Source organism: Erythrolamprus reginae, chromosome Z (assembly GCF_031021105.1).
Source record: "Erythrolamprus reginae isolate rEryReg1 chromosome Z, rEryReg1.hap1, whole genome shotgun sequence".
In the NCBI taxonomy this organism is placed as follows: domain Eukaryota; kingdom Metazoa; phylum Chordata; class Lepidosauria; order Squamata; family Dipsadidae; genus Erythrolamprus; species Erythrolamprus reginae.
The window spans coordinates 86,286,373-86,311,051 of NC_091963.1; the positions used below are offsets into that span (position 1 = coordinate 86,286,373).

The 24,679-nt window shown below is 44.3% G+C and overlaps 1 protein-coding gene across 2 annotated transcripts in view; it reads left to right on the forward strand.

Moving 5' to 3' along the window:
- Positions 1 to 24,679, forward strand: part of EXOC3 (exocyst complex component 3) — a 145,286-nt gene that overhangs the window by 69,413 nt on the left and 51,194 nt on the right. For both annotated transcript variants that reach the window (XM_070727750.1, XM_070727751.1), the window contains exon 5: positions 7,670 to 7,787. In XM_070727750.1, the coding sequence (XP_070583851.1) occupies positions 7,670 to 7,787 (118 nt within the window). The remainder of the gene's footprint in view (positions 1 to 7,669; positions 7,788 to 24,679) is intronic.

The window sequence follows — 24,679 nt, forward strand, 5'->3', positions numbered from 1 at the left end:
ATATACCCTGTCTCTTGTGATCTTTCTAGCGAATCTTAAATGTATTTCCCTGGGTAATCGATGTCTTCTCTCAAAATTAGTATTGATTCTGTAAATTTCGTCTAATTCATTTATGACTTCCTCTCTGTTAGTCTGTAATATCCTTGAGATTATTGTTGTCATAATCTCCCCAAGGTTTTCATTTTCTGCCTCTACCACATTTTGAAATCTTAGAAAGTAAGATGATCTCTCTAATTCCAATTGGATCAAGGAGTTTTCGAGCTCTCTGTGGGATTCTATGAGTTTTTGATCAACCTGTTCCAGTTTTTTTTCATTTTGTTCTGTCCTTTTTTCTACTGTTATTATTTTTTCCTCATTTTTTTGTGTTTCTGCTTGTGCGGATTCCAATCGATTTTCTAGTCTCAGTATATCCGTTTTTAATTCTACATGATTATTTGTAATCAGTTCCTGCAGTTTCAACATGGTCTCCTGCATTACTGTTAAAGTTTTGTTCATGTTTTGCATCAATAATGTACTCTCTTTTTCCTTCTCTACATTTAACATCTCATCTATTTGCCTTTGAGAGGCAGGGGAAGCTGTATTTGTTGTGGTAGTGGTTTTTTTACCACCTTTAGGTTGATAACTAGCCATCTCTTTTATGATCTGATTTTGCTTTTCCAATATAGTAAATATTCTATTCCAAATCACCATAGGAGATGAGAGAAAAGTGTTTAAGCAGATTAATAACTCTTGCTGTATTTCATTCACTAATTAAATTTTAACAATCAACTTTCTAGTTTGTAATTAATTAAATGGTTCTAAATTCCTTTGCAAATAGCAATGTAAATAACAATGTAAATATAAACTTATAAACTTATAAACTTATTTTCTATACAGTTCAGTTCTAATTCTTATCAATATTCTATAGTTTTCTATCTTATTGCAATCCAAAGTAATAAAGAAATAAAGAAGAACAATTAAGATACTCTTACAAATATTAGGCAAATAATATGAGTTTTGCCCCATCTTACAACCTTGCTTGCCACAGTTAAGTGAATCACTGCCATTATTAAATTAATAATATGGTTTTTAAGTGAATCTGGCTTCCCCATTGACTTTGCTTGTCAGAAGGCAAAAGATGATCATGTGACCTCAGGACACTGCAACTGTTCAAAATATGATCCAGTTGCCAAGCAACGAAATTTCAAATGTGACTAGGAGGATGCTGCAATGATCATGTGAAAATGGTAAAAATTGACATTTTTCAGCACAATTGTAATTTTGAATATTCACCAAATGAACTTTGCAAGTTGAGAACTATCTGTACTTAGTTTATATTGTTTCTAAGGAATTTATACCTTTGGCAAGAAGAAAAAAAAAGTTTTCTTTTTTTAGATAGTTGACTGTTAAAAAGCAGTAGTTTGGAGAATGTGCAGTAATACAGAATAAGATCTTGAAAATTGGTTTCTCTTAACTTTTTGTCTTCATTGGATACAATATTACAAGCATTCAAAGATGCTTGTAATTCTATCCGTTAAATAAAAAAGGGATTCAAGTATTTTTTCTTTTTTATTTGTATTTTTAAATTTTTTATTGATTTTTGGTTTTAAAACAAAACAGAAAGGAAAAGACACAGACAAAAATACATAACATTAAAAAAGGAGTCAAAACCGCTCCATTCTTTTCAAAAGTCGAAGGAGTTCTTATATATCATATTTAACGAGAAAAAGGTAAATAAAGAAACAAGTATCATTTATGTATTATTCTAAGCACATTTACAGGTTTTGCATATTTTTATACCATCTATTATGAGCATGCAATGTTACATAAAACTTATGAATGTTAACCATTCATAAAACTTATTCCAGATTGTATTATATTCTGATTCTTCTTGTCCTTTTAACCACTTGTCATCATATCCATTTCAGCACAATCAATTATCTTATTTATTACTTCTTCATCTTTTGGAATTTCTATATCCTTCCATCTCTGTGCATAGGCTAACCTTGCTGCTGTTAAGATATGTATAAGTAGGAATTTAATTTCTTTTTTTCAATTTTTGGGAAGGTATGCCTAATAGAAAACATTCTGGGGTTTTACCTATTTCATTTTGTGTTATTTCTTTTAACCATTTCTCTATTCAATTCCAATATGATTTAGCTTTGGGGCAGGTCCACCACTGATGATAGTAAGTGCCTATCTCCTTTTTAAATTTCCAGCAATTCGGATTGGAGTTCGGATACATTTTAGATAGTCTATAGGGTGGCAGATGCCACCTATGAAACATCTTCATCTGATTTTCCTTAAATACAACAGACTTTGTAATTTGCCAATTATAAGCCCAGAAATTTCCCAATTTTTCCATATCTATTGACTGTCCAAAATTCTTACACCAGCTAATCATACTGTCCTTCAACATTATGCTTTCTGTTTTGGATCTTAATATATGTTTATAGATTTTACCAATCATTTTTTCTTGATTTTTCATGATTTGTTTATCAAAGGCACTTTTGCCTCTCTGAAAGAAATAGGTCCTTTTATCTGCTTGGAATCTTGTTTGGATCTGGGCATAGGTCCACCAGTCAATCTCCCTTCCCTCATCGTTTAAAACTTGTCTTGTTTTTAATTCCATATTTTGGTCTAAAAGCTCTTTGTATCTTAAATATAGATTACCTTGTAATAAGTTTGGACATTTAATTGCCTCGATTGGGGAAATCCATTCGGGCAAATTTATGACATGGTCTTTCTTAATCTCTGTCCATACTTGTAGTAATGAATTTCTAATTATGTGATTTTTAAAATACTTGTGCACTTTATATTTGTCGTACTACACAAAGGCATGCCAACCCAACATTAGGTCATGGCCTTCTAAACTTAAAACTCTATTGCTTTCTAGGGTGAGCCAATCTCTTATCCATACCATCGCGGCCGCCTGGTGGTACAATCTCCAATTTGGTAGGCCAAATCCTCCTCTTTTCTTAACGTCTTCTAATACTGTTAATTTAATCCTTGCCTTTTTACCTTGCCAAATAAATTTTTTGACTATTTTTGTGAGTTCAACGGGGGGGGGGGGGGGGAAATTCCCAGATTGATTGGAATTACCTGAATTAGGAATAGGATTTTAGATAGAATATTCATCTTTAATGTCGATATTGTCCCTAGAAAGGAGAATTGAAGATTATTCCATATATCTAGATCTTTTTTGATCTGAGCTAACAATTTAGTGTAATTATCTTCTTTTAATGAAGAGGCTTTTGAAGTTATCCAGACACCCAAATATTTTACCTATTTTACGACCTTCATTTTTGTTAATATTTCTCATTGGTTTATCTGTTCTGCTGTCATATTTTTGGTTAGTATGTGCGTTTTGGTTTTATTAATTTTTAATCCAGCTACATTCCCAAATTCTTGTATCACCTCCATTAATTTAGGTATCATCATCAACGGTTCCTCTACGATAAATGCGACGTCATCTGCAAAGGCCTGAACTTTATAAATTTCCTTCCTAATCTTTAACCCTCTTATTTCGCTTTTTTGTCTTATTTTGATTAACAAAGTTTCAAGTGTTAATATGAATAGAAGTGGGGAAAGAGGACAACCTTGCCTAACTCCTTTGCATATCTCGAATATGTCTGTTTGTTCCCCATTTATCATAATTTTAGCCATTTGTTTAACATATATCGAATCTATCAATTTACAAAATTTTATTCCAAAGTTCATCTTGTCCAGTTGTAGTTTCAAAAATTTCCAGTTTACATTATCAAAAGCTTTCTTAGCATCTAAGAAGATTAACGACATTTGACTTTCAGGGTGAAATTCATAATATTCTAAAACATTTATGATCATCCTTAGATTATTTTTAACCTGCCTTCCTGGTAGAAATCCATTTTGGTCACTATGAATAATGTCATTTAGTATTTTTTTAATCTGGCTGAGTATATAGAAACAAATATTTTGTAATCCACATTCAGGAGAGATATTGGTCTGTAATTTTCTATTTTTTCCTTTGGTGTTTCTGGTTTTGGTATTAGTGCAATCATAGCTTCAGACCATGATATAGGAATTTTTGCCTCTAAGGTGATTTTATTGAAGATCTCTAGCATGTTCAGGCTTATTAAATTGCTGTCTAGTTTGTAAAACTCTCCTGGAATTGCATCGGGACCAGTGGCTTTATTATTTTGCTGTCTTTTAATTATTTGTTGAAGTTCAGCCATTGTAATAGGGGCATTTAATATTTGTTGTTGTTCAACAATCAAGGTAGGTAGTTTTACAGAATCTAAGAAATTTCTTATTTCTATATCTTTAACCTCTTCATGTTGATATAGGCATTTGTAAAATTCTAATGCGATTACTTTCTTTTCTTCTACCCTGTATCTTAACCTACCTTCTTTATCTTCTAGTTTGTTAATTATTTTAGAGTCTCTTTGCTTTCTCAATTTATAGGCCAACCAGCATCTGGGCTTATTTGCGTTTTCAAAGTAATCTTGCTTGGCCTTTTAAATTTTTGTCGCAATTTTTTCTTGTTCTAATAACTTTATTTTATGCTTTATTAAATTCATTTTCCCTTTAACTTTGTCATTTGTTGGGTCATTTTATAACTCTTTTTCTGCTTCTTTTAAATCATATTCTAATTGCTGGTACTGCCTCTTTTTCTGCTCGTTCCTTTTTACAGTGAAAGCAATTGTCAGGCCACAAATGTATGCCTTCACTGTGTCCCATAAATTTTGGGCTGAGGTTTCATTATTTTTATTTAATTTTTTAAAAATTTCCATTTCCTTTTCTATCCAGTCTATGTGTTGCGATTCATTTTCCAGTCATTTTGTCTTCTAGTACCCTTCCATACTATCACCAGTTGGTCAGCCCAACTATTAGTTTCTATCTCTATGCTTTTTATTTGATCTCGCATATGTATTGAGACCCACGCCATGTTGATTCTTGTCCAGATCTTATGTGGATTTGAGTAGACGGTGTACTGCTTTACTGCTGGGTGGCGTTCCCGCCATATGTCCTTCAACACTAACTCTTCACTCATTTTCCAAAAAGTCTTAGGAAGGATTGTTTTCATTTCCTTTTCTTTTTTTTTGCCGGAATAATCTTTAGTATTTGCAATTGCATTAAAGTCTCCAATGATAATTATATTTTCAATTTCTAATTCTAGCATTTTTTGGTGTAATTTTTCATAATTTTTTTTCTGATTTTTATTTGGGGCATAGATGGATATGATGGCAAGTGGCTTATTATTGATCTCTAGATTGAGTATTAATACCCTACCATCTTGGTAGTTAGATATTTGTTTGGACTCCATCCATATATGGCTAAACCTTTTTTCTTTTGGTCGGCAAGGCTGGTGAATAATCTACCCAATCTGGAATTTTGTAAAAGTTTTCTATTGGTTTTCTTGACATGAACTTCCTGTAAGATAATCACTTTAATTCTTTGTTTCTTTAATTTTGTGAATATTTGGTTTCTTTTGGGGAGATTATTGAGACCATTTACGTTAATTGAGATTATTTTTAATTCTTCAAACATCTTTATTTGTAATATCTCTTGACGGCTCTATGTTCTCTCAGTCTCCGGGTTTGTATTTCTTCTTCTTGTGGTTGTTTTTTACTTGCTCCTTTCTGTTTTTCTTGCGACGCTTCCTCCTCCTCCTAGCCAGTCATTTACAACTCTTCTTTGCTTCCTCTACTGTCTTTACTTGCTAGTTCAGTTTTATCTAACCCACTTTCTTTATAAAATTTCCTTGCTTGTTCAATATTTTCTATTTTAATTTTTACTCCTTGCCATGTCAAAGAAAAGCCTTCTGGAATGTGCCAGCGGAAAGTAATATTTTCATTTATCAGTTTTTTAGTTAGGAAATGATATTCCCTCCTGTTTTCTCGTATTCTTTTAGGCACTTGCTTGAGGATTATAATTTCTTTACCTTTAAGAGTTAAATTTTGATTTCTTGTCCATCTTAGAATTTCATCTCGGATTAACTTTCTAGTAAACTTAATATGTACTTCCCTAGGGGAATTATTTCTACATGCAAAGCTGGTTTGTACCCGGTTCATCTCATTGATTTCTTTGATTATTTCTTGTGGACCCATCTGTAAAATTTCTGCCAAGATTTCCGTCATCTTTATTCCTAGGTCTTTTTCTTCTGGAATATTCTGGAATCTTAGTCCATATGATGCTCGGTCTAATTCTAAATAGACTATGGCCTCATCCAAACCTCATGTTGTAACTTCATTTCGCTCTTCGATGTCTTCCATCTTTTGTTCTATTTTTTCTATTTTTCCTTCCACAGTTTTTAGTCTTTGCTCATTTTCCTGCAAGGTCTGTTGTATGTTTTGAATATTTTCACTCATGTCTCGCATCTCTGCTTTCATCTGCCCTATTTCAGCCTTCAGGTCTTTATGCTGTGATCTATATTATTATCTATTGATGATTGAGTTCTCAGCATCGCTTCTTGCATGGCTAATAGGGTTTCTTGGATGGTTTGTAAAGTTGGTTGAGGTGCAGGTTTATCTTTTGAGAACATACCTGATATCGACCTTTGGTGAGATGGTGAATCTTGTGATGATAAAGTCAAAGTAGATGTCTGCTTTTTGTTTGTCTTTAGAGTTGTTGTGGTATTGGACGTAGTAAATGAGTATTTTTTCTATGGTTCAAAATCTAAAACTGAAATATCCAAACAAAAACAAATAAAACCATATCGAGTTTCTTAGGAGAAAAAAAAAGTCTCTGCTTTTTTTCTCTCAAAATACCTCATAATCCCTTGTAAAGGATGCCCTCGCATCCTGGACACAAACTATTTCAACTCCTACCCTCAAAACATTGCTATAGAGCACTGCACACCAAGACAACGAGACATAAGAACAGTTTTTTCCTAAATGACATCACTCTGCTAAACAAATTATTCCCTCAACATTGTCAAACTATTTACTAAGTCTGCACTACTATTACTACTAGTTTTTTTCTCATCATTCCTATCACCCATCTCCTCCCACTTATGATTATGGCTGTAACTTGTTGTTTTTATCCTTAAGATTTCTATTAATATTGATTGTTTCCTGGTTGCTTATTTGACCCCTATGACAATCATTAAGTGTTCTTGACAAATGTACATTTTCTTTTATGTACACTGAGAGTATATGCACCAAAGACAAATTCCTTGTGTGCCCAATCACACTTAGCCAATAAATAATTCTATCCTATTCTATTTTTTAAAAAAAACCCATCTCCTATTTCTTCCTTGATCTCCTAAATATACAAATTATTTGTAATCCACATCTAATATTTCTTCCAAATTTAACTTGCATCTTATAGCTAATATGCCCACAGCTGGACTTCGAATTCCTAAATCTAGGACTATAGTTAGGAAGATCTTAACTATGAATTTCCATTTATGTAATTAAGTATCCCACAAGTACCTGTATAAAATACAAATAATTGTTCAGGAAATCCCACTTTTACTTTGCAGATTTAAAATGCAAATTTTAAAAATAAGCATCAATTATCTATTTAACTCTTCTGCTTAAAAAACTATTATTAAAGTGCTTTGTTAGAGTATCTATATTTAAGGTTTGCTAATTTTAATTCATTATTTGCCAGGTTTTGTGTGTATGTATGTGTTGCATTTTTTGCAACTAAAGAAAAATTGATCCTAGAATTTAATTTGACATTTTATCGGTTCTCTTTACTTTAGTGAAGAAATGATGGGAAATTTGGAACTGGCACCAGAACTGGAGGTGAATTTACTGCAACCTCTTCTTTCTCAGGATGTCGTGAATGAACTTCTCAGCACATATATGTCAACTCTTACGGTAATTTATTCATCTAATTTCAATGCCATCCAGCTTGACATTATGGCAACTTACAGACAAAAAAGAAAGGTGTATATAAAAACAAATAAAAAGAAATCCTGATTGACTGGAAGACTAATATTCCCAATTATAAGTTAAACTTAAGTAGATTTTTCCACATGAAACAAAAATTAAATACCGTTCGCATTCAACAAAAGGATGAATTAATGCAAATAGGTTAGTTCTTGTCTGTTGTTAGAAGGCAGGATTTATTATACATTTCTTATTCTCTGTGAAAAGAACTAGTTCTTAATATTGGCTCTGCCTCCTGGAGAAAGACAACTTTAGGCTTCTGCAGCAGTAAATAAATGTTAAAAAAATAATAAGCATGGGCATTTGGGATGGACGGGTAAATGATAAAATATATGTCGATAAAGTAATATGCCAGTATCTGGAGGCTGTTAGGGTCTAGATGAGTATTAACAGGGTCAGACCTGACAAGACGGAGTGGCTGTGGTTTCTGCCTCCCAAGGACACTTCCATCTGTCCATCTATTACTTGGGGGGGGGGATTTTTGCCCCCTTAGAAGGATCTGCAACTTGGCTATCTCCTCGATCCATAGCTGATTTTGGAACATCATCTTTCGGCTGTGGCGAGGAGGACGTTTGCCTGGTGCACTAATTGCGGTTCTATTTGGACATGGAGTCTCTACTGACAGTCGCTCATGCCCTTATCACCTCGAGATTCGAATATTGCAATGCTCTCTATATGGGGCTACCTTTGAAGAGTGTTTGGAAAGTGCAAATAGTGCAAAATGCAACTGCGCGAGCAGTCATGGACCTTCCTAGATATGTCCATGTTTCTCTTTTTTGGGGTAAATTTTTATTTTATTTTTCTTCTCCAATCACATGTACAGAAAAAAAAAGATACCATAAATTTTAAGTTACATTACAATATACAGTCATACCTCGTCTTACGAACCTAATTGGTTCCAGGGGGAGGTTGGTAAGATGAAACATTGTTTCCCATAGGAAACAATGTAAAGTAAATTAATCCGTGCAACAACAACAAAAAAACCCGCAAAAAAATGCAGCCGCCCGGCTGTCAACTTTTAAAACAGCCGGGCGGCTTCCCTCTCTCTATCCTTCCTCCCTCCTCCTCCTCTTCCTCCTCCTCCCATATTCCGCCTCCCTCCCAGCCCGCTAGGCAGGCCGGTGGTCCCCGTCACGGAGCACAGCCATGTGGGCTCCGTTCTGTTCCCTGCCGGCCCAATTGAGGTGCCAGCGGTCTCCGCCACGGAGCCCGGCCCCGTGGGCTCCGTTACATCTTCCGCTGCCAGCCAGGCCATGCTGGCGGCAGCGCAACAAAGAGAGGCATTCGCCTTCCTCCCGCCTGCAGCCGACTGACCGTGGGCTCCTTCCCGAGCTCAGAGAGTTTCCTGGCTTTCGTTCTTGTTGCATTCGCGAGCTTTCATGCCCAGGAAGCTCTCGAGCTCGGAGAGCTTCCTGGCTTTCGTTCTTGTTGCATTCACGAGCTTTCATGCCCAGGAAGCTCTCCGAGCTCGGGAAAGAGCCCACGGTCAGTCGGCTGCGGGCGGGAGGAAGGCGAATGCTCCTCTTTGTTGCGCTACTGCCAGCATGGCCTGGCTGGCAGCGGAAGATGTAATGGAGCCCACGGGGCTGGGCTCCGCTCCCCCTCTTACCAGCCCAGCAGGCAGCCGCCGCGCAGCACAGCCATGTGGGCTCCATTCTGTTCCCTGCCAGCCCGATTGAGGGGCCGGCGGTCTCCGCCACGGAGCCCGGCCCTGTGGGCTCCGTTACATCTTCCGCTGCCAGCCAGGCCATGCTGGCGGCAGCGCAACAAAGAGAGGCATTCGCCTTCCTCCCGCCCGCAGCCGACAGACCGTGGGCTCCTTCCCGAGCTCGGAGAGCTTCCTGGCTTTCGTCCTTGTTGGATTCGCGAGCTTTCATGCCCAGGAAGCTCTCCGACAGGTGCTTAGCTCCTCCCATCCATCCAGAAGCCGAAAGTTCTGCCCTTTGTTCACCAGCCTCCACGTTTTTCTTTCGGCTTCGGGCTGGACAGGAGGGGCTAAGCAGCCGGAGATGTTGCCAGTCCAGCGGCTTCTTACATTGATTCCTCCGGCCGCTTAGCTCCTCCCATCCATCCAAAAGCCGAAAGTTCTGCCCTTTGTTCACCAGCCTCCACGTTTTTCTTTCAGCTTCAGGCTGGACAGGAGAAGCTAAGCAGCCGGAGACGTTGCCAGCCCAGAAGCAGGAGGCGCAGGATCGGGCGGGCGGCAGGCGCAGGGCAAGGCAGCAGGTCTGCATCCTGGGTGGGGGGGCGGCGGGCAAGGAGGCACGGCCAAGCGGGCCCGGCTCAGGCTCCGGCTAGACCTCCAGCGAGGACGGGGCGGGCACCAGCTGGGCGCTGCGGCGATGGTGCATCCAACTCAGGGCTGGCAGCGCCCGACGCAGCGGGGAACATCAGCGCGGGAGGCAGGAGAGGACCGGGCGAAGTGAGCAGAACCGCCGCTGTCGCTGCCACGCCCGGCTTGGCTTCCCTCTTCGCCCGCCGCCCCGCTCGCCCGCCCAGGATGCAGACCTGCTGTCTCGACCCGTGCCCGCCGCCGGCCTGATCCTGTGCCTCCACGGGAGGCAGGAGAGGACCGGGCAACCGGAGCAGCAGCGCCGCCGCCGTCGCCGCCATGCCTGGCTCGGCTTCCCTGGTCGCCGCAGGCACCACGCGCTGCGATCTTCCGGGCCGGCGAGGCTCAGCGGCTGGAGCCCCGGACCAGGCGGCCGCCTTCTGTCACTGAGCTTCGCCGCCCCGGAAGATCGCGGCGCGCGTTGCTTGCGGCGGCCAGGGAAGCCAAGCCGGGCATGGTGGCGACAGCGGCGGTTCTCCTCACTTCACCCGGTCCTCTCCTGCCTCCTGCGCTGATGTTCCCCGCTGCGTTGGGCGCCGCCAGCCCCAAGTCGGACGCACCCTCGCCACCGCGCCCAGCCGCTGCCTGCCCCGTCCTCACTGGAGGTCTAGCCGGAGCCTGAGCCGGGCCCGCTCGGCCGCGCCTCCTTGCCCGCCGCCCGCCCGCCCAGGATGCAGACCTGCTGCCTCACCCCACGCCCGCCGCCGGCCCAATCCTGCGCCTTCTGCTTCCCCCTCCCCCAGCCAAAAATAGAAAGGCGGTCTGCCGCCGCCCGCAGAGCAATGGGAAGCTGAAGCCGCCGGCGGTTTCAGACTCCCTTTGCTCCCTTTGCTCCAGGCTGCTCCGCCCTGCCTGTCATGCGGCAGCAGACCGTCTTTGTGTTTTTCGCTGGGGGGGAGCAGGAGGACCACGCGACCCCCGTGAGGTGGTGGGGAGAGGTGGTGGGGAGAAGCTGTCTCTCCCTCCTCCCCCCCCGGAAAAAAGAAAGCAGCCCCAGCCAAAGACGCCCAGCGAGAAAGAGGCCTCACGGGGGTCGCGTGAACGTGCTACATATTGCATCCCTCCATAAAAGCTATAGGTGTTTAAAATTATACACGCAGGCTGTCGGCGGAAGGTGATAGCTTCAATGCTTAAACAGCTTTCCTCCCCAACTATAAACCGGAGTTCTGAGCTCCAAACACCCACCCACACAAAGAGAGACGTGTCGCCGCGGAGTTGGCCTCCCCTGCCGAGAAACATTGCCGGGAGCATCCCCTAGCACGTTCACACGACCCCCGTGAGGTGGTGGGGAGAGGTGGTGGGGAGAAGCTCTCTCTCCCTCCTCCCCCCCCTGGAGAAAAGAAAGCAGCCCCAGCCAAAGATGCCCAGTGAGAAAGAAGCCTCCACGCCGGACTTGTTGCTTCTGCCTGCCAAGAGAGCCGGGCGTGGGCAGCAGCCGAGAAAAGTCAGAGCCGGTCCGGTGCAGCAGGAAAGGGACGGAGAAGGCTCACTGGCAGCCCTTGCCCATCGCCGCGCCTTCGCTTCCCCCCCTCCCCCGCTGGATCCGGCAGCGTGCTGAGGGGAATTGCCGCGGACTGGAAAAACCGCCATCCTTCGCCGGGAGTGCCGTTCGTGGCTCTCTCGGGCGAGGACTGAAGGGAGGGTCCATGCGCGGCCAGCTGGGTGGCGATGCCAAGGCGGCCCGGGGTTTTTTGGGGCTGTTTTTTTCCCCTTTCGGCGGCTTTGGGAAGAACCTTGCCGGGTGATGCGGCGCTGAAGGCAACGCCGCTCTGAGGAAACGGGGCTCTCTCGCGTGGCTCTCCGGTGTGTGTGCGCGCGTGCGGTTCTCCCGCTCCTGTGTGTCGCCGGCTCTGCGCGCTTTCAGCGGGGGCTGCCCTGCGCTTCTTTTTGCTGCCCGAACGTCAGGAGTTCCCTCCGGCTCAGCGGGGGGGTTTTTTTGTTTTGAAGGGGGGGAGAGGCCGTGGGGCGGATGGGCAGTCAAAAAGGGCGGGTGAAGGAGGGTGCAGCGGCAAGGTGAAGGCAAGGGGCGCACGGCCGACCGGCTCCAAGGCGAGCGGCCGGAGCTGCGCCCTCCTTCGCCCGCCTCCTTTCCGGCAGCTCCCCGCGCGCCCCTCGCCTTCGCTCACCGCGGCGCCACCGCCTCTTCCCCTGCCGAGGCTCGGCTGCAAGCGGCCAGCGAGGCCGACCGGCTCCGAGGCGAGCGGCCGGAGCTGCGCCCTCCTTTGCCCCCCGGGCGAGGCTAAGGCGAGGGGTGCGCGGCTGCAGCGAGGAGCCGAAGATCCGGGTTTCCCCTTTCTGTGGGCGGCGGGGAACACCCAGAGAAGGTTCCTTCGGCCGCCTAGCAGCGAGGAGCCGAAGATAGCTGCCCACGGAAAGGGGAAACCCGGATCTTCGGCTCCTCGCTGCTGCTGCGCTGCCGAGCAGATCAGCTGCTAGGCGGCCGCTCGAGAGCAAGAGGGGGAGAGATAGAGAAAGAGAGAGAAGGAAAGAAAGAGATGAGAGAGGGAGGAAGAGAGTGTGAGAGAGGAAGAAGCAACATAGAGAAAGAGAGAGAGAAAGAAAGATGAGAAAGGAAGGAAGAGAGTGACGTCATCGGGTGGGAAAAATCGCGATATAGCGTTTCGCGAAGATCGAGATCGCGAAACTCGAGGGATCACTGTATACCTTAAACACTCTTCCATAATAAATGCCCTTTAGAATAAAAGAGAAAAAAAAGGACATTAAAGGAAAAGAAAAGGAGCACAGTATTTAAATTAAATCAACCATTGCTAAAAAAATAGTTAAAATATATATAAAGGGTGCAAAAAAGGAGAACCCACCAAATAGTATATCCGAAATATCGCCAGATTAATAAACCAAATTAAAAAAGAACCTAATTAAAAATAATTCGCTTTAATGAATAAAAATACAAAATAAAAATAGAGATTAAAGAATATTTAAAAATAGCAAGAAAAAAGATAAAAAAGGAAGAATAAAAACAGAACTAAACAGAACTAACCATACATTCATCATTCCCGACTCTGGTTGTAAGGCTTTCAATCCGTAACACTTTTAATCCAATAGATTCAACCTACCCTATCACTGTATACCCAGTGGAATCATCTTCCCTGCTCTAATTAAAACACTTTCAATCCCATAGAATCATCATATCCTATTCTAAAGAAAAGAAAAAGGCACTGTAAAACCGGTAAAGACATCTGCCCTATTCTAATTATAACACTTTCAATCCATCATCATGCCCATTCTAAACAAAAAAAAGTCACTGTATAGGCAGTGTAATCATCTTTCCTACTCTTAATTATAACACTTTCAATCCAATAAAACCATCATACCCTTGTCATCTGCACCTCTATAACTGTCTGGTTTGGTTCTGCAATCCAACAGGACCGACACAGACTTCAGAGGATAATCAGAACTGCAGAAAAAACAATTGCTGCCAACCTGCCTTCCATTGAGGACATGTATACTGGATGAGTCAAAAAGAGGGTGGGGAAAATATTTACTGACGTCTCGCATCCTGGACATAGAATGTAGCTGCAAGAGCAATCATGGGCTTCCCCAAGTATGGCCATGCTACACCAGTGCTCTGCAGTCTGCCAGTTCGCCTGGGGGGGTCATGCTGGGCCCCAACCAGGCCCCCGGTAGCATCCCCTGCATCACCTCCCCTGGAGGGAGGATTGGGCCCGGTTCAGAAGAACCAAGACCTCCAGACCTGGATTGAGTGATTGACTGATGAATTTTGAACTACTTACTTAAGAACTGATCTTAAATTAACTGATCCAAATTTATATTATTGTCTCAGTTTAATTTTATAATTGACCGGTTAACCTTTTAAAATTATATATATATATATTAACTAACTTATTGGGGGGTAATTTTAGTGATGGATATTTGGGATCGGATAGAGGGTATATATGAAATGAATGGAATGAATGATTGGATTAACTTGCGGGATGGATGGGATGGGTGGGACTATGGTATGGATAAGGTAAATGGTAATTGTAATTTTTATGATATGAATGAGTGGGGTGGGTGGGATAGTCTGAATGCAGAATTTAACCTACCTGGCGGTAGAGGGACAGGAGGGATGGGGGCATCTTTCTCTGGGGTGACAGGGGGCCAGAATATTCCGGTCCTGCTGGGGAGAGGTAGATATGGCGGGAGTCATGAGGCTAGCCGTTCTGGAGGAAAAAGAGATCGCTGCTTAATAGCGATCCCTTGTTCCAGTTCCGTGAGCTCAACCCGGGGTCCTGGTGACGAGTGTAATCCGGGCCCTGGGCTCAAGCTGCTGCTGCTCAATGCCAGATCGGTAGTAAACAAAACTCTTCTCATCTGGGATTTAATCCTGGATGAGGAGGCCGATCTGGCATGTATCCTGGCTGGGCCCAGAGGGAGGAGTTCCTCTCTCGGATATGTACCCAGCCGGGTTTCAGATATGGCATCAGCTTCAACCCCAGGGAGGGGGGGGAGTGGCTATTGTAGCCAAGGTGAACCTTCGCCTGCGTAGACTCATTGCCCCTGAGATTGCGGGTTGTGAGTCACTCCTTGTGAAGTTGGATTTAGGGGTTCAGGTGGGCTTGTTACTCACGTACCTGCCTCCCAGCTGCGTGTCAACAGCCCTGCCTGTGCTGCTCGAGGAGGTGGCCGGGTTGGCGGTGGAGTTCCCCGGACTCATTGTCCTGGGGGACTTCAGTCTGCCATCACTCGGCAGTTCCTCTGGATTAGCACAGCAGTTCATGGCCACCATGACAGCCATGGACCTGACTCAAGTAGTTCAGGGTCTGACTCACGAGGGTGGACACACACCTGACATGATATTCCTCTCGGAGCAATTGAGTAATGGTCTGAGACTAAAGGGCTTAGAAGCATTGCCTTTGTCATGGTCAGACCATTTTCTACTGCAGCTTGACTTCCTGGCTCCAATCCTCTCCTGCAGGGAGGCAGAACCGATTAGGAGGTTCCACCCCAGACGCCTGATGGACCCTGAGGGCTTTCACAGGGCGCTTGGGGTTTTACCATATTCACTTGTCTACAGCTCGGCAGAGTCTCTTGCTGAGGCCTGGAACAAGGCTGCAGCAGAGGCTATTGATCAAATTGCGCCATTGCCATCTCTCCGTGGCACTAGACCCCGTAGAGCTCCATGGTTCAACGAGGAGCTCCGGGAGTTGAAACGCCAGAAGAGACGTCTAGAGAAGCGATGGAGAAAGATTAAGTCTGAATCTGATCAAACACTTGTAAGAACTTTTGTTAAGACCTACAAAGTGGCGCTCAAGGCGGCAAGATGCGCGTACCATGCTGCCTTGATTGCATCAGCGGAATCCTGCCCGTCCGCTCTGTTTAGGGTGACCCACTCCCTTCTAAATCGGGGGAGTTGGGGAGCCCTTGCAGGGCAGTGCCGAGGAATTTAATTTGTTTTTCGCTGATAAAGTCGCTCGGATCCGGGCGGACCTCAACTCCCATTGCATAGCAGTATTGGCTGACAATGAGTCAGTCGAGGTGACTGGGGCTAAATGTCTTTGTCCATCTGTCTGGGAGGAGTTTGACTTGGTGACACCTGATGAAGTGGACAAGGCCTTTGGAGCTGTGAGTTCCGCCACCTGTCTACTGGATCCGTGTCCCTCTTGGTTGATGTTCAGGTGTCTAGATCAATTCACCATCACCATGAATGCCAGCTTAATGGGCTGGGGAGCCCATGACCCGGGCCTCATAGCCCACGACACGTGGTCAGCGGAGGAGGCTTCCAAACCTATCAACTGGCTGGAATTGAGAGCTGTGTCTTTAGCCCTCAAACAATTCAAACCGCATATCATCAATCAACATGTCCTGATTCTTACGGACAATATGCAAAAGAGTCATATTTGCAGACAAGAGGGCACCAGGTTCAAGGCCCTGATGACAGAAGCCCTGAAGTTGGGTCTCTGGGCAGAGAGGCATCTTCAGTAATTAGGGGCCTCAATGTACAGGCAGATTGGCTTTCCTGGTCGACTCTAGACCCAGGAGAGTGGAGCCTTCATCCAGCTCTGTTTCAGCAAATCTGCCTCAGATTCGGTCACCCATTGCTGGACCAATTTGCGACCGAGGCCAATGCTCAGCTCCCTCGATTCTACTCCAGGTTCCCATCCCCGGGAGCAGAGGCGACAAGTGCACTCAGAATCCCTTGGCCTCGAGGGCTGCTTTACGCCTTCCCTCCAATTCCAATTCTTCCAGATGTGATCCACAAGATCATCCTTGAGAAGGCCCAGGTGATTCTGGACTTCCGGTCTGGATAGAGACCGCAGCGGAGTCTCTCCGGGCAGGGCTCTGCCCCGAGACTTCTTCTACCCCTCCGAAGGTCGCTGTTTGCGATCGGATCGGGTCCGGATGGCCCGATCCTAGAACAGAGGGCTCCCCTCTGTCCGAGGAGCTATCGCCGAAGCTCCGGAGACAGCGGTTTGCCCCGCAGCTTCGGAGAAGGGAGAACCGATCCTCCTTCCATAGGAGGATACGGCCAGAGCGTTCTCTCCAAACCTAGCGGGAAGCAACGAAAAGTTAAAGAAAGTGGAAACTATTACAGCTTACTTGATTGAAGAAGAATACAACAGATGAGAAAATCCAAGGTAAAATTTTATTGTTTCATGTGAAAAAACAGAAGATTGGATCATAGTAAAAGTTTTAAGGGAAAGTAATTTTTTTTTTACAAGGCGAAGGTGAAAGTTATTGGACAATTTGTATCCAACCGCAAGTTACAGCCGGATCTAAAAAAAATTTCTCTCACTTTCGTGTTTCTTTCACTTTGAACCTCAATTTTGGAATTTAAAAAATATTTTTTCCTAGATGGACTAACGAAATAATTTAAATCTGACATGAAAATAGAAAAGATTTGATTTGTCAAAAGTTACTTTGCAATGATGATTGGAATCTGGAAACTTGATTGTACAACTTGATTGTACAAGTTGACATTGAGCCTAGACCTCTAGTTATTGTTTCGATCTACGCCCCTAATGAAGATCAAATGACATTTTATAAAAAATTACATCAAATAATAACAGAATTAGCTATTGAAAATATATTAATAATTGGTGATTTTAATGGATCAGACAATTGGATCATTCGGGGGGGGGGGAAACAACAAAAGTAAAAAAAGGAAAAAGAATCTATTACCTAGTACCTTTCAAAAAATGAAAGTAGAATTATTATTAAATGATATCTGGAGGGAAAGACATCCACACAAGAGACAATATACTTTTTACTCTAACCCCCATAAAATTTGGACAAGAATAGATATGATATGGGCTCCAAAAACCATCGCAGAACAAATAAAAGAGGTCGAGATAGATGTCAATACATGGGCCGATCACAATCCCGTAGTAGTTTATATGAGAACTAATAATAAACAGATTAACTGGCAGATGAATAGAAACATTTTAAAAGATAAGAAATATAAAGACTGGATTGAAAAAGAACTAAAAATATTTTTTGAAATTAATAAAAACTCACACTACTCCACAAAATTTATGGGATACTGTTAAAGCTTACATAAGAGGATTAACGATATCTTATACAGCTAAATATAATAAGGAAAATAAATTAAAATATGCACAATTAATAAATGAATTAAAACAACTAGAATCTTTATCACAACAGCATATAAGAAATAGAGATTTAAAAACAGAAATAAACGTAGTTAAACATAAAATTAGACTGATAGAACAAAATCAAATAACTGAAAAAATTAAAAGAGCAAAACAACACTACTTTGAGCATGCAAATAAACCAGGCAGATGGTTAGCATACAAACTTAGAAAACAGAGACAATCAAAATTAATTAAAAAATTAGAAGATATAGACGGCTCAATAAAATATGACACAGAAGGAAAGGCAGCCATTGTGTATAATTTTTATAAAGATCTATATGCAAAAGATAATATTAACGAGGATGAAGTTTTTAATTACTTAGAACTTTCAAAATTACCACAAATAACAGAAGATCAACAGATTACTATGGATGGACCAATAACAATGGAAGAACTCCTAACAACAATTAAGAAACAGAAAAATAATAAGGCCACAGGCCCAGATGCTATACCGGCAGAATGGTATAAAATAGAAAATGAAGTAATAAGAAATAATATGTTAGAAATTTTTAATGAATGCAGACTTGAGGGTAAAATTCCTAAATCCTGGTCAGAATCATTAATAACTTTAATCCATAAGCCGGGTACAGAACCAGAAAAAATTAAAAATTACAGGCCCATATCATTATTAAATGTAGATTATAAGATATTTACTGCTATCTATGCAGATAGACTTAAAAGAGTCATAAATGGGATAATACATCAAGATCAAAATGGCTTTTTACCAGGTAGACAAATTAAAAATAACCTTAGAATAGTTATAAATACGTTAGAATACTATGAACAACATCCAGGTAAGCCTTTATCTTTAATGTTCTTAGATGCCCAAAAGGCCTTTGACAACGTCAATTGGTTATTTATAAAAATGCAATTAAATAAAAAGAAATTTGGCTCAAAATTTGTCAATTTAATAGATGCTATCTACTCAAAACAAACTACGAAGATAATACTGAATAATAATCAACTACCAATACTTGAGATAAATAAGGGAGTTCGCCAAGGTTGTCCTATATCACCATTGTTATTTATTATGGCTTTGGAGACTTTATTAATCAAGATAAGAACAGATCCCAAAATAAAAGGTCGAACTGTAGGAGATGAAACTTATAAAACCCAAGCCTTTGCAGATGACTTAACGTTTATAATTGAGGAACCGATAACAACTGTCCCAATACTAATGCAGACAATAGAACAATATGGGAAGGTAGCAGTTTAAAGATAAATAAAAGCAAAACACCATTTTTAACTAAAAACATGAGTAAAATACAAGAAACTAAATTAGAATGTATTTCCGGAATAAAGATTGTTAAAAAAGTAAAATATTTAGGAATATATTTAACAGCTAAAACAATAACTTTAAAAAATGATAACTATATAAAATTACTAACAGAAATTAAAAAAGACTTAGAAATTTGGAATAATTTGAAAATATCCTTTTTGGGAAGAGTGGCAACAATTAAGATGAATATTCTACCTAAAATTTTATTTCTTTTTCAGGTCATCCCAATAAACCCAGGGGGCATTTTTTTCAAAAATTTAACAAATATAGTTAAAAAAAATTTATGGCAAGGGAAAAAAGCAAGGATAAAAATAAATTGTTTAGAAGATATTAAAGAAAGAGGAGGATTTGGCCTTCCAAATTGGAAATTATATTATCAGGCGGCTGCCTTAACATGGATTAAAGATTGGATAACCCTAGAAAACAAAAGAATATTAAATTTAGAAGGGTACGATCTCATGCTTGGATGGCATGCCTTTATATGGTATGACAAGGAGAAAAATCACTCATATTTTAAAAGACATACACTAAGGAAATATTTATTAGAAGTTTGGAAAGATGTAAGGAAAAATCACTTTTTAAATATTCCAGAATGGCTTGCCCCCTTAGAAGCAATAATACACCCAAAGTCTATAAAAGATTTAAAAAAAATTATAAGATATAAAGATTTATTAAATGACCAAATGAAATTAAAACCTAGGATTAAATTACAAGAGGAAGGGATAATAATAGATTGGTGGCACTATGCTCAGATTCGATCCAGATACCAGAAGGACAAAACACTCTATATTTTTAATAAAAGTAAAAATTTGTTAAGCAATTTAATTACTCTTAACCAAACAAAGACAATAGGGAAAATATACAAATTTCTCATTGCACATAAAAATATAGAACTGACCCTAAAAGATAATATGATAAGATGGTGCAGGAATATTGATAAAGAAATAGATATCGATACATGGGAGAAAGTTTGGATTAACAATTGGAAAATGACCAAATCAGTATCATTAAAAGAAAATCAAATTAAAATGTTCTATAGGTGGCACCTTCCTCCAAATAGGATAGCAAAAATGTTTCCTAAAACCTCTCCATTGTGTTGGAAATGTAAGAAAGAAATAGGAACCTACTACCATCAATGGTGGACTTGTGGTAAAGCTAAAACATACTGGAAGATGATAGAGAAAATAATAAAAGCAATAGTAAAGCAGGACATAGAAAACACCCCAGAATTCTATCTATTAGGAATTACCAATCAGGCTTATAAGAAAGAAATTTTATATCTAATTATACACATATTAACTGCGGCTAGAATTATATATGCGCAAAATTGGAAGGGGGAGGGAATCCCCACAGAAGAAGAAGTTATAGTAAAATTATTAGATTGCGCGGAAATGGATATGATGACAAGACGTTTAAATGATCAAGAAGACGCTAAGTTTTATGAAGCATGGAACAATGTTTATAAATGGATAGATAAGATAAAATAAGACATATACAGTGATCCCCCGGTTATTGCGTCCCCGACCATTGCGAATGGGCTACATCGCGATTTTTCAACCCGGAAGTAAAAACACCATCTGCGCATGTGCGCCCTTTTTTCCTATGGCCACACATGCGTAGATGGTGTTCCCCGCCGGGCAGATCAGCTGCTGGGCGGCTTCCCTGGGTCTTTCCCCTCTTGCTGGCGGGAGGGCGAGAAGCCCCCCCCAGCACCCGCTCGCCCTCCGTTCGCCCGCCCTTCGCCCGGCCACCCGCCATTTGCTCGCTGCTCGCCCGGCCACCCGGGTTCGTTTGGCTTCGGGACTCAGTTGGGAAGCGGCACGGGTGTTTTAAAAGGTCTCCGCCGGCATGGGGGGCTTCTTAGCACCCCCCCAAACCCGGGTTGGGGGTTCGGGGGGGTAGGAAGCCCCCCATGCCGGCGGAGACCTTTTAAAACACCCGTGCCGCTTCCCAGCTGAGTCCTCAAGCCAAGCGCAGAAGTTAGCCTTGAATCCCTTTGAATCCCGCCGCTTCTGCTGGATACGGGCGATGGGGGGGCGAGCTGCCACACCCCTGGCTTCCGCACCGCTCGTCCCACCCACCGCCCGTATCCAGCAGAAGCTGCTGGATTCAAAGTGCTGGGGTGGGGGGCTGTCGGGACACCCCCCCCCACCCCAGCACTTTGAATCCCGCCGCTTCTGTTGGATACGGGCGATGGGGGGGCGAGCTGCCACAGCCCCTGGCTTCCTCACCGCTCGTCCCACCCACCGCCCGTATCCAGCAGAAGCTGCTGGATTCAAAGTGATTCAGGGAACAGAATGGAGCCTTCCGCGGCGGGGCTGGTAGGAGGGGAGCCGAGGGGATAACCGAGCCCAGCCCCGTGGCATTCGCCTTCCTCCCGCCTGCAGCCGAGTGATCGTGGGCTCCTTCGCAACCTCAGAGAGCTTCCTGGTTTTCGTGAGCTTTCATGCCCAGGAAGCTCTCCGAGGTTGCGAAGGAGCCCAGGATCACTCGGCTGCGGGTGGCAGGAAAGCGAATGTCACGGGGCTGGGCTCGGCTCCCCTCCTACCAGCCCCGCCGCGGAACGCTCCATTCTGTTCCCTGCCGGCCCGATTGAGCGGCCGGCGGTCTCCATTCAGGGAACAGAATGGAGCCTTCCGCGGCGGGGCTGGTAGGAGGGGAGCCGAGGACGGAACCGAGCCCAGCCCCGTGGCATTCGCCTTCCTCCCGCCTGCAGCCGAGTGATCGTGGGCTCCTTCGCAACCTCAGAGAGCTTCCTGGTTTTCGTGAGCTTTCATGCCCAGGAAGCTCTCCGAGGTTGCGAAGGAGCCCAGGATCACTCGGCTGCGGGTGGCAGGAAAGCGAATGTCATGGGGCTGGGCTCGGCTCCCCCAGCCCCGCCGCGGAACGCTCCATTATGTTCCCTGCCGGCCCGATTGAGCGGCCGGCGATCTCCATTCAGGGAACAGAATGGAGCCTTCCGCGGCGGGGCTGGTAGGAGGGGAGCCGAGGACGGAACCGAGCCCAGCCCCGTGGCATTCGCCTTCCTCCCGCCTGCAGCCGAGTGATCGTGGGCTCCTTCGCAACCTCAGAGAGCTTCCTGGTTTTCGTGAGCTTTCATGCCCAGGAAGCTCTCCGAGGTTGCGAAGGAGCCCAGGATCACTCGGCTGCGGGCGGCAGGAAAGCGAATGTCACGGGGCTGGGCGCTAGCTCTCGCCGCTTTCGAGCTGAGTCCTGAAGCGAATTCGCTTCAGGACTCATCTCGAAAGCCCGCTAGCGAGGAGCCGAAGATTGGGGGCGGCGCGGCTGTTTTAAAACGTCGCCGCCGGCATGGGGGGCTTGCCAGCACCCCCGGACCCCCAACCCGGGTTTGGGGGGCTGCTAGGAAGCCCCCCATGCCGGCGGCGACATTTTAAAACAGCCGCACCGCCCCCAATCTTCGGCTCCTCGCTAGCGCTGCGGAAGTTAAAAACACCATCTGCACATGCGCAGATGGTGTTTTTACTTCCGCAGCGCTACTTCGCGAAAACCCGCTCGTTGCGGGGGGTCCTGGAACGGAACCCTCGCAACGAGCGGGGGATCACTGTAATCTATTTTTAGTTAACTTGTTATACAGTGGTCCCCCGATTATCGCGAGGGTTCCGTTCCAGGACCCCTCGCAATGATCGGTTTTTCGCGAAGTAGCGGTGCGGAAGTAAAAACACCATCTGCGCATGCGCAGATGGTGTTTTTACTTCCGCCGCAGCAGCAAGGAGCCGAAGATTGGGGTTTCCCCGCCGCCCACGCAAACTCCTCGCTGCTGCCTCGCCCGCCGCTTGTCTTGTCCGCCCGCCGCTTGTCCGCCGCCTGCCTGCCTGCGCGTCTGCCGCTCGCCCGCCCTTCGCCCGCCCACGCCGTTCGCTCGCGCCGCTTCCCAGCTGAGTCCTGAAGCCAGAAGGCAAAGGCGAACTTCCGCGTTTGGCTTCGGGACTCAGCTGGGAAGCGGCGCTGGGGTTTCCCCACCGCCCACGCAAACTCCTCGCTGCCGCTCGCCCGCCCTTCGCCCGCCCACGCCGTTCGCTCGCGCCGCTTCCCAGCTGAGTCCTGAAGCCAAACGCGGAAGTTCGCTTCAGGACTCAGCTGGGAAGCGGCGCGAACGAACGGCATGGGCGGGCGAGCGGCAGTGAGGAGTTTGCGTGGGCGGTGGGGAAACTCCTCGCTGATGCCCGCCGCTCGCCCTCCCGCCAGCAAGAGGGGGAAGACCCAGGGAAGCCGCCCAGCAGCTGATCTGCCCGGCGCCATCTACGCATGCGTGGCCATAAAAAAAGGGCGCGCATGCGCAGATGGTGTTTTGACTTCCGGGTTGAAAAATCGCGTTATAGCCTTTCGCAATGATCGGGATCGCGAAACGCGGGGGATCACTGTACTTGTTTTTACCTGGGTAATAATAATACTAATATTAGTTTAAATTTATTGTTAAATGATTAAGGTAGAATTAGTTTATATATAAGAATTAGTTTATATATAAGTAATATAGTAAGAATTTTTGTTTTATATATATATTAGTAAGAACGTGAAAAACCTTAACTTAAATTTAGTAAATTTGTTAACATTTAATATATATCTAATTATGTATTCTTTTTCTGTATTTGAACGTATACTTTCAAGATAAGCGGGAAAAATGTATCCCCATTTTGTGTTCAATGCTTGTTTGTGTGTCTGTCTATTTTAAAGAAAATTAATAAAAAATATTATTAAAAAAAAAGAGAAGGCCCAGGTGATTCTGATAGCTCCTCACTGGCCACGCCGGCCCTGGTTCGCGGACCTACAACGTCTGTCCATCCAGGACCCTTGGCGACTCCCCGTTTTGGAGGATATGTTGCAGCAGGGGGCCTCTCTCCCTCCAGATCTGGAGTGGTTCCACCTCACCACTTGGCTATTATCCGGCGTGACTTAGACCTGCGAGGATACGACCTGGACACTGTAGAAATAATCCTAAAAGCCAGAAGGGTGTCCACCAACAGGATTTACGACCATACATGGTCCAAATTCCACCAATGGTGCTCACAGGAGGGTCTATTCCCCCTGTGTATTCCCATCCACAGGATAGTAGCTTCCCTCATGATGGGGTTCCAGCAAGGCCTTTCATCCAGCACCATCTGTCGCCATCTGGCAGCCCTATCTTCGGTCTTAGCAGGGCCTCACAGATAACCACTCCGCTCCTTTCCTGAAATTCCAGAATTTCTTAGAGGTATTTTGAACCTCAGACCTTCCAGGGTTCACAGATGCCCCTCCTGGGACTTACCGCGGGCTCTCCATTCCCTTACTCAGGCACCATACGAACCCCTAAGATCAGCATCCTTCAGGTACCTATCTTACAAGGTATTGGACAGCGAGCAACCCACGTGACTGCTGTACCCACTCACCGTACGAGAAGAGGCGTTCAGTTAAGCAATCAACACCTATTTCCAAGGGCGCGCAAGGAGCCGCGGCTGCCTCTGGCCCCCTCACGCCCCTGGCTTCTCGCCGCTGCCCCCTGCCCGCCCACCCAATTCGCCTCTCTTTCTCCTCCCGCAGCAGGAACGCCCGTCCCACCCTTCTCGCAGTCCCTTCGCCAAGAGCGCTTTCGTCCCGGGCT